This window comes from Lepidochelys kempii, chromosome 1, assembly GCF_965140285.1.
Source record: "Lepidochelys kempii isolate rLepKem1 chromosome 1, rLepKem1.hap1, whole genome shotgun sequence".
NCBI lineage: Eukaryota > Metazoa > Chordata > Testudines > Cheloniidae > Lepidochelys > Lepidochelys kempii.
The window spans coordinates 1,809,551-1,825,281 of NC_136380.1; the positions used below are offsets into that span (position 1 = coordinate 1,809,551).

The following is a 15,731-nucleotide window of genomic DNA, read 5'->3' on the forward strand; positions in this document are numbered from 1 at the left end:
ATGCAGGTGACACCGTTCTGCCTCATTGTTGGACACCTTCTCCCTTACTCCATGTCAGATTCCAACAGAACCGACTTCATCAACCCCTCCACCTTCATCCTGCTGGGCATTCCTGGCCTGGAGGCAGCCCATGTCTGGATCTCCATCCCCTTCTCCACCATGTACGTCATAGCCATCTTCGGGAACCTTGCTATCCTGTTCATCGTGAAGAGGGAGCCCAGCCTCCATGGGCCCATGTACTATTTCCTCTGCATGCTGGCTGTCGCCGACCTGGTTCTGTCCACCTCCATCCTGCCCAAAATGCTGAGCATCTTCTGGTTCAATATCAGGGAGATCAATTTCAGTGCCTGCCTCACCCAGATGTACTTGATTCACTGCTTCATTGTGATGGAGTCTGGCATCCTCGTGGCCATGGCTTTTGATCGCTACGTGGCCATCTGTGATCCCCTGAGACATTCCACCACTCTGACAAACCCCGTTGTGACCAAGATTGGCCTGGTCGTGGTGCTGCGTGGCAGCATGCTTGTACTGCCCTATGTCTTGCTGGCGAGGCAGTGGCCATATTGCAGAACCAACATCATCCCCCACACACACTGCGAGCACATGGCCGTGGTGAAGCTGGCCTGCGCTGACATCCGTGTCAGTAGTTACTACGGCCTCTCTGTGGCAATCTTGGTGATCAGTATGGATGTGCTTTTTATCGCTGTGTCCTATATACAAATCCTCAGGGCCATCTTCAGTCTCCCCACAAAGGACGCCCGACTGAAGACTTTTGGGACTTGCATCTCCCATCTCTGTACCATCTTAGTCTTTTACATCTCAGCTCTCTTCTCCTCCCTAACGTACCGGTTTGGCCAGAATGTGGCCCTGCACTTCCACGTTCTCATTGCCAATGTCTACTTCCTGGTGCCCTCCATGCTAAACCCCATCATCTACGGGGTGAGGACCAAACAGATCAGGAACAGGCTGCTACGGCTCTTTACTCATAAAGGGATCTAAAATTTTCTCCTGGTGCTCTGGCTCTCACACTGAGCTCAATGAAGATCTGGAAGGTGACATGGTGCTGGGCCCTACACTTTCCTGACCTTACTGTGCGTTATCAACGTGACAAACTGGTAACTTGATCCCTGAAGCCCTGCCCTCTGCCCAACCTCTTCCCCTAAAGCCTGAACCTTGTTCCACATCTTCCCTTAAGGCCCCACCCACTTCTGTGACTATTCCCCCAAGGTACTACCCTTGTCATTCACTCCTCTCATCCCCTCTCCCCATCTCTTGCTGGATCATCTCCACCTCCCTCTCCCACCAGCTGGGCTTCCTCTACTCTGGGGTTAGGATGGGAGCTGCTGCAGCCTAACAAAGAGCCTGCAAGTGAGTGCAGCCAGGACACACAATTGGGGCCGACAGCTATATAAGGTAGTGAGTGACATCATCTTGTGTTCTTCTTTCATCACCCAAGAAGTCTCCTGGAAACACCCGAGGAACAAAGATTGAACTGGTGGAAGTGCTGGACCCAGGCTAAAGGGATGTTTAGCATGTGAATGGAACACCTGGGGCTTCCAAGTTGTAAAGCAAGGGTAGCTGGCCCCATAAGAATCTGCTGCCTACTTGTATCATCTCTTAGGGTGAGAATATGCTATTTATAACTAATCTGTTTAGCATTTTAAATTTAGTTTGTGTGTTTTGTTTATTTTCCAGGTAATCTGCTTTAATCTCTTTGCTATCCCTTATAATCATTTAAAATCTATCTTTTATAGTTAATGAATTTGTTTTACTTTATCTAAACCAGTGTGGGAGTGATAATTCAGGGGCAAAAGGCTGCTATATATTCCTCTCCATATTGAGAGTGGGGGAAAATTTGATGAGCTTGCAATGTACAGTTCCCTGTGCAAGGCAAGATCATATAATTTTGGGTTTATACTCCAGAGGGGGTTTGTGCCTGAGAAGCTGGAAGGTGCCCTAGGTTCAGCCTTCCCAGGCAGGAGCTGGTCAGAGAGCCTGTCTATGTGTGACAGCTCGGTGTGTCCCTACCCGTAAGTATGCTGGTGAAAGTGCAGGCTGAAGCCTGGGGGACTTTACAGCTAGCCACAGCAGTACAGTAAGAAGGAGCCCAGGCTGAGGGTTGGGATCAGGATTCTGAGGCAGGCAGGGGATATTGTGCATCATACAGCTTGTGGGCCCTAAAGCTCAGCTACAAACCCCTGAGGGAAGAGACCATCGTGTGGCTTATTTCTTTAGCTTTCAGCTCCCTTCATTTCCTCCTAGTTGGGGGCTTGAAGCAGGCAAGATCCCTTCAAAGGGGATGGGCTGGGAGCCCTTTGTCCTGAGCCAGGCTTCAGGAGCAAGGCAAGGAATCAATTTGGAAGCTAGGAGGACAAGAGCTGAGAGAGGTGGAAGGATAAGCCCCAGCTTTAGTTGGGAAGCTGGGATGCTGGGCAGAGGCGGGGGTGGCTGCGGTAGCTGATAATGAGGGAGTGGCCCAACTTGATGATCACTTTAGATAAGCTATTACCAGCAGGAGAGTGGGGTGGGAGGAGGTATTGTTTCATGGTCTCTGTGTATATAATGTCTTCTGCAGTTTCCACAGTATGTATCCGATGAAGTGATCTGTAGCTCACGAAAGCTGATGCTCAAATAAATTGGTTAGTCTCTAAGGTGCCACAAGTCCTCCTTTTCTTTTTGTGAATACAGACTAAGACGGCTGTTACTCTGAAAGCTGAGGGAGATAAGTGGCACAACTTCCATTCGTCCGCTATTTACACACCTACAGGGCACCATATCTGGAACTACAGGGCACCCATTGCCCAGGAAGTGAAGCTGAACAGTGAAGCTGAGTCTAACATACGCTCTGCATGACATTTTTGATCTCTATATCTGGAACCTCTTTAGCTAGGCTGTTAGGCAGCATTTGTGACAGGTTCCTCCCGGGGTTCCATCTGGAACTGGGGTACCACTCAGCCCCCTGACTCACCAGCCTGGGCTCCCTCTAACACTGTACTGCTGTGACAACCTACAAAGATTTCCACCCTGCACTTTCACCAGCATACATACAGGTAGGGACACACCCAGATGCAGTTACAAGGAGACTCTCTGACCAGCCCCTGCATGGGAAAGCTTCTCCCAGCTGCTCAGGTACACCCCCTCCTCTGGAGTAAAAACCCAAATTATACCTTATTGCGCTGCATGGGAAACCATATAGCGTAAACTCATGACATTTTTCACCTCCTTCAACATGGAGAGGAATATGGAACAGCGTTTTGGTCCTGAATTTTGATACGGCAAACTAAGTTTATTAACTACAAAATATAGATTTTAAAATATTTTAGTGATAGCAAACAGATCCAAACAGATTACCTAGCAAATAAGCAAAAACCGCAAACTAAGCTTAATATACTAAACTGATTGGATATGAATACCAATTTCTCACCCTAAGAGATGATACAAGCAGGCTGCAGATTCTTAAGAGTCCAGCTGCACTTGCTTTACAGCTTGGAAGCCCCAGGTGTTCCATTCACGGGCTAAACATCACTTTAGCCTGGATCCAGCACTTCCCCCAGTTCAGTCTTTGTTCCTTGGGTGTTTCCAGAAGTCTTCGTGGGTGGGGAGAGAAGAACACCACATGATGTCACTCCCTGCCTTATATAGCTTTTGCATATGGTGGGAACCCTTTGTTTCAAAGCTTCGTTCCCAGACTGGTCTGTGAAAAAACACTGACATCTGAAGATGCAGTCTAGAGACATGTGGTCACATCACATGTCTTTGCAGAGTCATAGAAGCCATTAATTCGAGGCTGCCGGGAAGGCTCCCCAGGTGGGGGATAAGCTTCTCCTAAGGCCTATTGTTGTTTCCTAATGGCCCATTGCCCTGAATAGGCCCTTCCCACCCAGCTATCTAGACTGAAAAACCCTGTCTAGTGGGTGTTACCCAGGTGTAGTTCCATTTCAAATACAGATACATAGCCAATAGTCATAACATCTCACACAAAAATGATACACGCACACAAATAGGATAATAATATTCAGCAAATCATAGCTTTTCCAATGGAATACCACGTGACTTATCTTGCATAAAATGCATTATAATTATGTCATAATCACGTCATAGTAATATCACTGTGGAGAATATGGGGTGCAGCGTCACAGCATTATCCTCGTGTCATGGACTGACTGAGCCATGTGCAGCGATCAAGTGATTGACCCAAAACCACACAATGAGTCAGTGGCAGAGCTGAGAACAGTGAATCCTGATCCCCCACCCCACCCCAGCACCATTGCTCTGGCCATGAACTTCCATTGCTCCTCTGGGTTTTATTAGACACACTGAGGCTATTTGTGTGTCGTGATCAATGGAGTTGCCGTCCTTCTTAAACAGGAGGAATTTATTAAAGAAACAGCTAAAAACTACAGCCACAAAACAGGTTTCCACACAGTTCAGTCTTCAGCCTTGTCTTGCTTGTTTACCAGGGACCACACGCTGCCTGGAACTGTACACAGTGCATAGAGGCTGTCATAAATATAAAGGGAAGGGTAAACACCTTTAAAATCCGTCCTGGCCAGAGGAAAAACCCTTTCACCTGTAAAGGGTTAAGAAGCTAGGATAACCTCGCTGGCACCTGACCAAAATGACCAATGAGGAGACAAGATACTTTCAAAGCTGGAGGGGGGGAGAAACAAAGGGTCTCTGTCTGTGTGAGACTTTTGCCGGGAACAGAGCAGGAATGGAGTCTTAAAACTTAGTAAGTAATCTAGCTAGGTATGTGTTAGATTCTGTTTGTTTAAATGGCTGAGAAAATAAGCTGTGCTGAATGGAATGGATATTCCTTTCTGTGTGTCTTTTTGTAACTTAAGGTTTTGCCTAGAGGGATTCTCTATGTTTTGAATCTAATTACCCTGTAAGGTATCTACCATCCTGATTTTACAGAGGTGATTCTTTTACACTGCTTTTTTTAGCATGCTAGCTTGAACCCCACTACCACAAGTCTGTCTACCTGTGCTGGGAGGTTTACTCCCAGCTGCAGTGTCAATATGCTCTTAGGTGCTACCATAATAGTAATAAGACTAGCCCAGACTAGACTGTGGTCTGTCAAGTCTTCCCTACTTCTCTGGAGGAAGTGGATCTAAATGGCTTTTAATTATATTTGCTTTGTCTCTCTCCTCCCTCCTCTCCTACTGCTCTTAGCCCTGGTCTACACTATGATTTTAAGTTGAATTTAGCAGCGTTAGACCGATTTAACCCTGAACCCATCCACACAATGAAGCCATTTTTGTTGATTTAATGGGCTTTTAAAATTGATTTCTGTACTCCCCCCCCCCCCCCGACGAGGGGATTAGTGCTGAAATTGACATTGCCTGGTCGAATTTGGGTTAATTCGACATTGGGTCTATTCAACATTGGTGAGGCCTCATCTGGAGTAAGGTGTCCAGTTTTGGGCCCCACACTACAAGAAGGATGTGGAAAAATTGGAAAACGTCCAGCGGAGGGCAACACAAATGATTAGGGGACTGGAACACATGACTTATGAGGAGAGGCTGAGGGAACTGGGATTGTTTAGTCTGCAGAAGAGAAGAATGAGGGGGGATTTGATAACTGCTTTCAACTACCTGAAAGGGGGTTCCAAAGAGGATGGCTCTAGACTGTTCTCAGTGGTAGCTGATGACAGAACAAGGAGTAATGGTCTCAAGTTGCAGTGGGGGAGGTTTAAGTTGGATATTAGGAAAACCTTTTTCACTAGGAGGGTGGTGAAACACTGGAATGTGTTGCCTAGGGAGGTGGTGGAATCTCCTTCCTTAGAAGTTTTTAAGGTCAGGCTTGACAAAGCCCTGGCTGGGATGATTTAATTGGTGATTGGTCCTGCTTTGAGCGGGGGGTTGGACTGGATGACCTCCTGACGTCCCTTCGAACCCCGATATTCTATGATTCTACCTTTTCTTTAATTAAAATTCTTCTTTTAAGAACCAGATTGATTTTTCATTGTTCTTAAGATCCAAGGGTTTGGGTCTGCGTTCACCTGTACCAATTGGTGAGGATATTATTATCAAGCCTTCCCTAGGAAGGGGGGTGTAGGGCTTGGGGGATATTTTGTGGGAAGATGTCTCCAAGTGGGCTCTTTCCCTGTTCTTTGTTTAACCATTTGGTGGTGACAGCATAGGGTTCAAGGCCAAGGCAAAGTTTGTACCTTGGGGAAGTTTTTAACCTAAAGATGGTAAGAATAAGCTCAGGGCGTCTTTCATGCAGGTCCCCACATCTGTACCCTAGAGTTCAGCGTGGGGAAGTAACCTTGACAGGGGTCATCACCCATATCCTGGATAGAACATTCACAGGAAAGTCCATCAGGTGGGCATAAACTTCTTCTAAGGCTTATCGTGTTTCTTAATGGGCCATTATCTTGAATGGTGCATCCACAATGTGCTGGCTAGACTGGATGTAAACTACCTTGTGGATGGTTTCAGAGTAGCAGCCTGTTAGTCTGTGGGTGGATGTTACCCAGGGACAAACACATTTGAAATGCTGGTATAGAGGTAATCTTCATAACTTTAGGTACAAAAATGATACATGCACACAAATACACTAATCCTATTTAACAAATCGAAACTTTTCCATTGAAACCATACGTGACATACTTTACAGAAAACACGTCAGAATCATATCACTGTGGTACATACAGTAGTGCCTCACTTGACGTTGTCCCGGTTCATGCTGTGTCCTTGTTACATTGCTGATCTATTAGAGAACAGGCTCGTTTAAAATTGCGCAATTCTCCCTTACAACGTCCTTCGCCTGCTGGCTCTGTCCACTGCTTGCAGGGCTCTCTGGAGGAGCCCCTGCTCGTGGGGATGAGAAGGGAGAGGGCAGAAGCCCCCCTATCAGCTCCCCTAAATTCCATGCAAGGAATGAGGCTTAGCAGCTGCCCAGCACCAGTTCAGGGGGCCTTCCTCCCACTGCCCTGCTGCTCCTGCCCTCTGCCTTGGAGCTGCTCCCGGGAGCCTCCTGCTTGCTGCGTGGGAGGGGCGGGGAGAGGATGTCCCCTTGCGCCTGCCCCCCTGCTCCATACCCCCTCTCCACAAAGCAGAGAAGGGGGGATAGGGCTCAGGCACAGAAAGGAGGGAACTTGCTGGAAGCAGCTGCTTCCTGTCTGAACTTGTTGATCTGATTAAAAGGGCAGCGTACTGGAAGCGGGGTCAGCGTACTTAAAGGGGCAACCCACGTCTCTCTCCTTCACTCGTGCAGCCCCCCCGCCCCCTCCCCAGCACTTTGGAAAGTCAGCGCCTGTGCGGCCGTGCAGGTGCCATCAGGAGGAGGGAGTGGTGCTCTCCAGTGGGGTAGCGTGGGCTTCATCATCATGTTCGTTTTTTGCTGGGAAGTGTTTGCAGCCCCTGGCCTGCGTCTATTGTGTTTCCTCCCTCCTGCGTCCGCCCATGCTGCCTTGTAGAGCGTGAGACGACAGTAACAGCAACGTGCTAACCCCTGAGGGCTCAGCCGAGTGCTACTTCATCATTTAGCAGCAAGGAATTCCCTGGGAAATAGCCCACCCTCTGACTCCTCCACCTCAACCAGGCTTCACAGTCACTCATTGCTGTGCACAATATTAAACTCTTTGTTTAAAATTGTTTAAAGCTTATAATGTATATGTATATAATGACTTTTGTCTGGCAAAAAAAAAATCCTGGCACCTAACCGCCCCCCGCCCGCCAATTTACATTAATTCTTATGGGGCAATTGGATTCGCTTAACGTCGTTTTGCATAAAGTCACATTTTTCAGGATTATAACTACAACGTTAAGTGAGGAGTTACTTTATGAGGATGCCAGGGTGGTGCTTTGAGGTGCAGAATACCACAGCTCCCCTCTTGAGTTTACTGCAGGTGCGTTAGTCACTGACTAATGTGAAGGCAGCGTGACCGAGGCCCTGTTTAAGGTTTGAACATTCAACTCAAAAGAGTTGTAAGTATTGTAGTGTTTTCCCCATGTGTTCTTCAAAAGTTGTGTGTGGTTTTTCTGGGTTGCTAGAAAACCTGTCTTTGTATCTTTGCAGCATTGTTAACCACTGTGCTTTTGTAACTGGTAGTAACTCAATAGAGATATTCACCAACGCAATGCAGTGATGTGCCTCAGTTTCCCCTTCCACAAAAACAGACTCCAACGACAAACTGCTGAACTTGAATTAATATGCAAACTAGATACCAGTAACTTGGCTTTGAATAGAGACTGGATCATTACACATATTGAATCTATTTCCACATGTTAAGTATCCTCCCACCTTCTTGTCAACTGTCTAAATGGGCCATCTTGATTATCACTACAAAAGATTTTTTTCTCATGCTGATAATAGCTCATCTTAATTAATTAGCCTCTCACAGTTTCTATGACAACTTCCACCTTCTCTGTATGTATATATTGTCGTGGAAAAATTAACCATGCATTGTGTTTGGACCAGAACAAAGCCTGAGGCTTCTTTATTTAAGCAGGCACCTACAGGGAGAGTCAGCTGGAGCTGCTCTGACGTAAACAGAAATACAGGAGCTTATATTGCTGAAAACCACAATTTGCCAGACCCACTTTCTTTAACAGCATTTTCCTTATTTGGCATTTAGTGCAAGCTTCAACGGTAGCTTTGCCTTACTTGGAGTTTAGCAAAAACAAGCTTTTCCTGGTATGGACAGGTGTTTCTTTTGCAGTTAATGGTTTTTTTTAACTTTTAGCGGTTGTGGTTACATTTTTTAAGCTGTTCTGTTGCAATTGCCCCTTAATGGAATTTTCCTCACTCTCTTCTTATGCTTCATACAGACAGTGAGCTTGACCAAAGTTTTAGGCCTAGAAGTTTAGGCCTGCTAGATTTTTCCTTTACATTATCTATCTTCTTACTCTATGTTCCATTCTATGCATCCAATGAAGTGGGCTGTCGCCAATGAAAGCTTATGCTCTAATAAATTTATTAGTCTCTAAGGTGCCACAAGTACTCCTGTTCTTTTTAGATGTATTATGGTTTCCCTCCTGTGACAAGCTTTGAGCCTGTTTACAAGTGTTAGGTGAGAAGCCCTATCTCCATAGAAGCTTCTTGATAACTACTCCTAGCATGTCCAAAAGCTTTTCCCCAAAATCATGCATGTTACACATTTTCATAGGATTTACTGTCAGTACCAAGCTCTTTATTGTAAGATTTATCATTTGCTTCAAACTTTGCATCATGAGATTTAACAATAACACCAAATCTTTTATCACATGTAGGTGTTTTCAAGTATTTTTTATAATACCAAGCCTTCTGCTTGTACAGTTTGGTTTGTTCAATATCCATTGTGTCTTTCAACTCCTCCCTGAATCTTACCATGTGTTTATTTACTGGGTTTCCTTTCCTCTCAGTGCCCCTTTCAGCAGGGATTTCAGTTGAAAGTCATCTTTGGGGTCTTTGCATTCCAGGGTCTGGTGAGGTAAGGACGTAAAGGGACTTTGCATGTTGGCTAGACCTCTGTGGTGCTGTTTCCCAACTCCAGGGTTATGCTCATTCAAACAATCCACCTCTCCGCTCGGGCTTTCCTACGCTCCCCACTCCCAGCACTGGGACTTTCCCACCCCTTTCCCAGAGGGTTGTGATCTGTGCTCTCTGGGCTAAGAGGTGTGCCTTTCCCGGCAGCTCTTTCCGGGCAACTGCCTCCTTACCAGCCCAGGATATTTCTTCCTCCCCTCTGCCAGGTGGGTCATTAGCATTTTCACAGATAACCCGTTATTCAGTAGGATCTGCATCCTGTTTTAAAGAGACAGAGTTAGTTTTCACAAGCATGTAAGGAACAAAGTCCTGAAAAATGGAGAGCTGGATTTGGGTACCCTCCGTCATCCCTCTGTCTACAGTTCCCTCTCAAAGCCTGAGACACAGGTTGGGTGCCTGGGTGCACAGATGCTGAATCAGCCATTCTGTTCTGGGCGTCCCCCGCCCCTTGTGATCAGCGCGGGGACATTCCTGTCCTCCCCCAGTTTCCTCCTGAGCCCCGCTACACGCATACCCAATGCTCTCTATCCTCTGTTCAGCGGTGAAGGGCTCCGACCTAAAAGCCTGGAAAGTTTTCTCATCTGCAGGCACTACACCCCGCAGCTCTTTCTGAGGTGGTGTTGCCTCCCGTGGCAGTGTTAAAGGAACCCTCAGATCCCCCCTCCGTGGTTTATACGATTCCATCACCCTTCTCTGGGCTCCCCTCTGGAAGACATCTTCCTTTGCTCCTGAGCATAGGATTTTCCCCTTGCTAAACTGAATCTGGTCATTTTTCTCCCTGACACTTCTCCCACTCTGAGGAGATGTCAGCTTCAGGGCAGGAGCTGGTCTCAACCACCTGCACCTCTGGAAGCATGCAGCTTCTCCCTGCTGCAGAGGAATCAAGGAGATGCTCTCTCATTCCTTCAGCACTTCCTGGGACTTTATCCTTTCCCTCTGGGGTCCCAGCAGATTGTTCCTTCTTGGTGCAAGCTTACCCTTAACGCCCCGAGCTACACAGAAGAAATCATTGCCAAGTAGGATAGTATAACAAGGTGCTGGGCATGAACTTCTGAGCCAGCCCTCTGTCACTCCATCCCAAAGAGCTTCAGCTTTGGCAAACCTTACCAAGCAGTAACTGCAGTGGGGATTTGACCATTAGAAATATAGATAGCTGGGTTTGTGATAATCCAGAACAATACATAGTGAATTGCCTGGGTTGTGTGAAGGTAGCAGATCTCGCAAGACGTCCAGACCCACTTACGTGTAGTGTTGGGGAGAAGCTGGTGGTCGTGGTACATGTACTGCCCGTAACAGAGGGAAAGGTAGGAGAGAGGTCCTGGAGGCCAAATTTAGTCTGGAAGGCAGGAGATTAAGATCCAGGACCTCCATGGCAGCATTCTCTGAAATGCTTCCAGTTCCACCCGCAGGGCCAGGCAGAGAGACAGAGCTGCAGGATCTCAATGTGTGGATGAGACGAGGGAGGAGTGGTTTAAATTTATTAAGAACTGGGGGAAATTTTTGGAAAGGAGGAGCTGTTAAACTTAGAGATGATTATGTGATTGGTATTATGTCATGTTTTAATGAATATTGTCATGTATAGTATAAAGTGGACATGGGAGGTTAAATATATGAAATGTTCTTAATCATTATTAATATTAATCAATGCATATGATGCTGGTAAATGTTGTTAATATTGGACCCAGATGTGCTAGTGTGAACACTCTGGCTGTGGCAGAATTTTAGCCAGGGGGAACGTAATGGGACTTTTGGCCCCTCACAGAAATGTAGTGAGGATTTTTGTTTGGCCAGCTCCCAGTACTGAAAGGAAAAGGAAGGGTCAACGGAAAGCCAGGCCCCTGAAACTCACAGGATCCAGGGGCAATGGGGAGAGGTCAATGCTCCTGGTCAGCCTGATAGACGGGGCAGACAGGAAAATGAGTGAGTCAGGAGGCTGGGGAGGAGGGGTCGGGGGTCCCATCCTCCATGTGTGCTGGGGCTGCCTGGTCCACAGTGGGGCCGAGATAAGGAGAGACCAGAGGCCCGGGCTGAGCTGGGAGCAGAGCTGTGTTGGCCAGAGCCAGAGGTGTCAGAGAAGCATCTCGGGGAGCAGTCAGTTCTGGAAGCAGAGCCAGAGCAATGTGCGGCCCCAGCTCTGCGCAGACAGCTGGCACAGGAAACCCTGAGCGAACCGCCCAATGACCACAAGATACACCAAGGTACGAAGGTACCAGGCCAGGTTTATTGTCGATGAAGCACAGTACTAGTATCCCTCAGATTCTCCCAGACCACGAGTACAGGTTTTCCCATCACAATGGGCCAGCTCAGTGAACAGCGGGGCTTTCCATTCCTCCCTAGGCAGTATCCACCCTGGTCTTGCCAGATTCTGTGAGCAGGGCCTGCCTCCTGCTCACAGCTTGTCTTGGCTTTATATCAGTAAAGCTTTCACTACTTCATTCCCCCACTTTTTTGTCTTTTTGTCAGGAGGATGTTTGTCCATCATCCAGGAAAACCATAATGCACAGACTGAAGATGGCTCCATGGCTAAACACTGCTTTCGTCTCAGAAATTACAGGTACCCATCTCTTTCGGTTCGGCAAACCAAGTGCAACGTACTCATGAGGGGACAGAGAGTAGGTCTGAATCTATTTCTGCTCTGCACAGCCACTAAATATCCCAGGGCCCTTGCCACAGGTGCTGAATTTCCTCTAGTACCATTAGCCAAAATGCCCTTCTTTGCTGTGCCCCTCAGTGATGGCTCCAGCCCTAAGGTGGCTTCATTTCCGTCACACAGTGGATCCTTCAGGACGAAAGCTGTTAGTCGAGGTCCAGTACAAGGCCAGAATCGGAGGCCGTGGGCTGTAGTTTGCTCAGGTCCCAGTGAAGCGCTGTGGCACCACGCTGTTGTGTTTTGAGTGTAGACAAGCCCTCAAGCAGATCTTCCAAAAAAACATCCAGTCTGGAGTAAGAACTGAGTAAAACCTCAGGAGCCAGCTGTGTGTTAATGCACAGAGACCGCCACCTCCTCCCTTTGCAATTCAGGGCTTGGGCTGTTAAAGGGGGGGGGGGAGGGAGTGGGGCTCTTATGAGAATTTATCTGCTGAAAAGCATGGAGGTGCCAGGGCTCCTCACTTGTATAAATACAACAATTTTTCAATGTGGGCAAGACTCCTTCTCCCAGAGCTTCATTCCCAAAGTTGACTGAACTGTTATGCCATGAAACTTTCAAAATACAATTCAGCCGAAAGTAGACACCCAACATGGGAAATTTCAGGTTAATGGTTGGTAAACTTATACGCAACCCAAAATGAAGTCTTGTCATTGAAGGTGTCAGACAGACTCAACTCTGGGTGATGCCACCAGCACCACCAACTGTGGCCAATTCATTTGTGAATCCCATTCAGCTAAACTCTTTGCTCCAATAATGTCTGTGGCATGGAGTTCCACAGGCCAAATATGGATTATGTGACCAGTTTTCTTTGATCAGTTTTATATGTTTAGAGTTTCAATATAATTGAATTGAATGGTCCCTTGTTCCTGTGTTATGAGACAGAATAAATATAAATACCTGAACTACTTTCTATATTGATAGGTTCATAGGGTTTATAGTCAGAAGGGACCATTAGATCATCCAGCCTGACCTCCTGTGTAACACAGGCCATTCCATTTCTCCCCGTTACCCCAGCATTGAGCTCCATAACTTGTGATTGAGTAAGACCGGGTCTACACCAGGATTTTATATCATGGATCAAAGAGCAACAGGGTTAAAAGGAGCTGCAAGGATCAGCTAGTCTAACCTCTGCCGAGATGCAGGATTTGTTGTGTCTAAACCACCCCAGACAGATGAGTGTCCAGCCTCCTGTTGAAAACCTCCAGTGAAGGACTTTCCACAACCTGCCTGGGCATCTGTTCCATTGTCCTGCTGTTCTTACAGTTGGGAAGTTTATCTGAGATTAAATCAAAATCTGAATAGCTGTAGTCTGAACCCATTGCCTCTTCCCTGCCCTATGTGGCAACAGGGAACAACTTTCCTCGATCTTATTTATGGCAGCCTTTCAAGTATCTCAAGACCCCTCTCATATCCCCCCTCAATCCTCCCTTTTCCAAACTGATCATACCCAGTTTCTTCAGCCTTTGCTTGTATGGCTTGCATTCCACCATGTTGATCGTCTTCGTCACTTGACTCTGGATCCTTTCCAGTTGTTCTACACCCTTCCTATATATTGGAGACCAAAACTGGACACAGTACTCCAGCTGAGGCCTCACCGTCACCAGGAAAAGGGCTACTCTCCTCTCCCGTGACTGGCAAGCTATGACTCTGCTACTGCAAACGAAAATTGCATTTGCTCCTTTTTGCAGTAGAAAAAAAAATCTCACCCCTAAGAAATGTAGCTAGAGCAACCTAACCCTGGTATATGCAGCAAGAAGTCTACTGAAGAATTCTTCATTGAACTAGCTCTTTTCCCACAAGCTGCATGAAATCTGCCAGTAGGTATTGACATTCCTATGGCTGGAGCGCAGCTCGGACGGCACAGCGTCCTCTCCCCAAATACTGAGCAGATTCAGCAGATCCACATTGTCCCAAGCGTGGAGCCACCATGGCCAGCTGGGAAGCTGTAATGTGAGCACTCCACACCCAGCAAACGGAAAGGGGAATTTTAAAATTCTTGAACCTTTAAAGGGAGACGGGCAGAAGCTGTTCGCCTCAATGGAGGGGAGAGGCGTTGAAACTGTTCACCACGGCACTCAGGATGGGCAATGCGGGACGCCTTCCGGAGGCCAATTTCAGCGATAAAATAAACAAAAAATTTCCGTAAAAGGCCTTAAACCTCTTGTCAAGGTGGTTACATTCTGTCACTGAAACTGAGGAGTTCCGTCGTTGAAAGTGAATTTGCAGTGTGAACACTGCCACTGTTTCTTCATCAAAAACTGTTTTTTTGCGAAAAAAACTTGGTCATGTAGACAAGGCCTAAGGAACAATGATGAATAACCAGTATCCACATTTGTGTTTCCTGCTGGGGCCCAGTAAGGTTTCCCACACCACGATGAATGGTAATTAATGAGGCAGGGAATAAAATATGGAATTGAGATTAGTAAGGTCATTTGTTCATAGTTCATTTCTCTGAATTATTAAAATATCATTTTTCAGTGTGTGAAGGGCGACCAATCTGCTTCACCCATGAGAACAGCCCCCAGTAGTGCGTGCATTGACTCATGTTAACATTGTCTCTCCATCCAGATAGTTTTACTGTGACCATCACTCTGGGCATACAAAGGAAGTCACAGAAACACGTGGTACAAGCAGGAGACACCTTCTCTCCTACTCCATGTCAGATTCCAACACAACTGAATTCACCAACCCCTCCACCTTCATCCTGCTGGGCATTCCTGGCCTGGAGGCAGCCCATGTCTGGAGCTCCATCCCCTTCTGCACCATGTACACCATCGCTGTCTTGGGGAACTTCACCATCCTGTTCATTGTGAAGAAGGAGCCAAGCCTCCATGGGCCCATGTACTATTTCCTCTGCATGCTGGCCATCACCAACCTGGTCCTGTATACTTCCACTATGCCCAAAATCCTGGCAATCTTCTGGTTCAATTCCAGGGAGATCGATTTCAGTGCCTGCCTCACCCAGATGTACTTCATTCATTGCTTCTCGGTAATGGAGTCTGGGATCTGTGTGGCCATGGCATTGGATCGCTACGTGGCCATCTGCCATCCCCTGAGACATTCCACCATGCTAACAAACCCTGTGGTGGTCAAGATTGGCCTGGCTGTGGTGCTGCGCAGTGGCATGGTCGTACTGCCCTTTCCCTTCCTGGTAAGACAGTGGCCGTATTGCACAACCAACCTCATCCCCAACCCGTACTGCGTGCATATAGCTGTGGCGAAGCTGGCCTGCGCCGACAGCCACGTCAGTAGAAACTATGGCCTCTTTGTGACATTCGGTGTGACGGGTCTGGATGGGATTTTTATCACTGTGTCCTATACCCAGATCCTTAGGGCCATCTTCAGCCTCCCCACAAAGGATGCCCGGCTCAAGACTTTTGAAACCTGCGGCTCCCACCTCTGTGTCATTTTAGCCTTTTACATCCCACGTCTCTTCATCTCCCTCATGTGCAGATTTGCTCAGAATGTGCCCCTGCATTCCCACGTTCTCATTGCCAATGTGTACTTCTTCATGCCCCCCATGCTAAACCCCATCATCTACGGGGTGAGGACGAAACAGATCCGGGACAGGCTGCTCCGGCTCTTTACTCATAAAGGGGCCTAA

The 15,731-nt window shown here is 47.3% G+C and overlaps 2 protein-coding genes across 2 annotated transcripts; both read left to right on the forward strand.

The window, feature by feature from the left end:
* On the forward strand, window positions 1-999 carry LOC140912738 (olfactory receptor 52M1). The gene has a single exon (XM_073347758.1). It carries the CDS (start codon window positions 1-3, stop codon window positions 997-999), a length of 999 nt encoding a protein of 332 aa, XP_073203859.1.
* A 13,784-nt stretch (window positions 1,000-14,783) lies between these two features.
* Window positions 14,784-15,731, forward strand: LOC140912787 (olfactory receptor 52R1). Its single transcript, XM_073347880.2, has one exon. It carries the CDS (start codon window positions 14,784-14,786, stop codon window positions 15,729-15,731), a length of 948 nt encoding a protein of 315 aa, XP_073203981.1.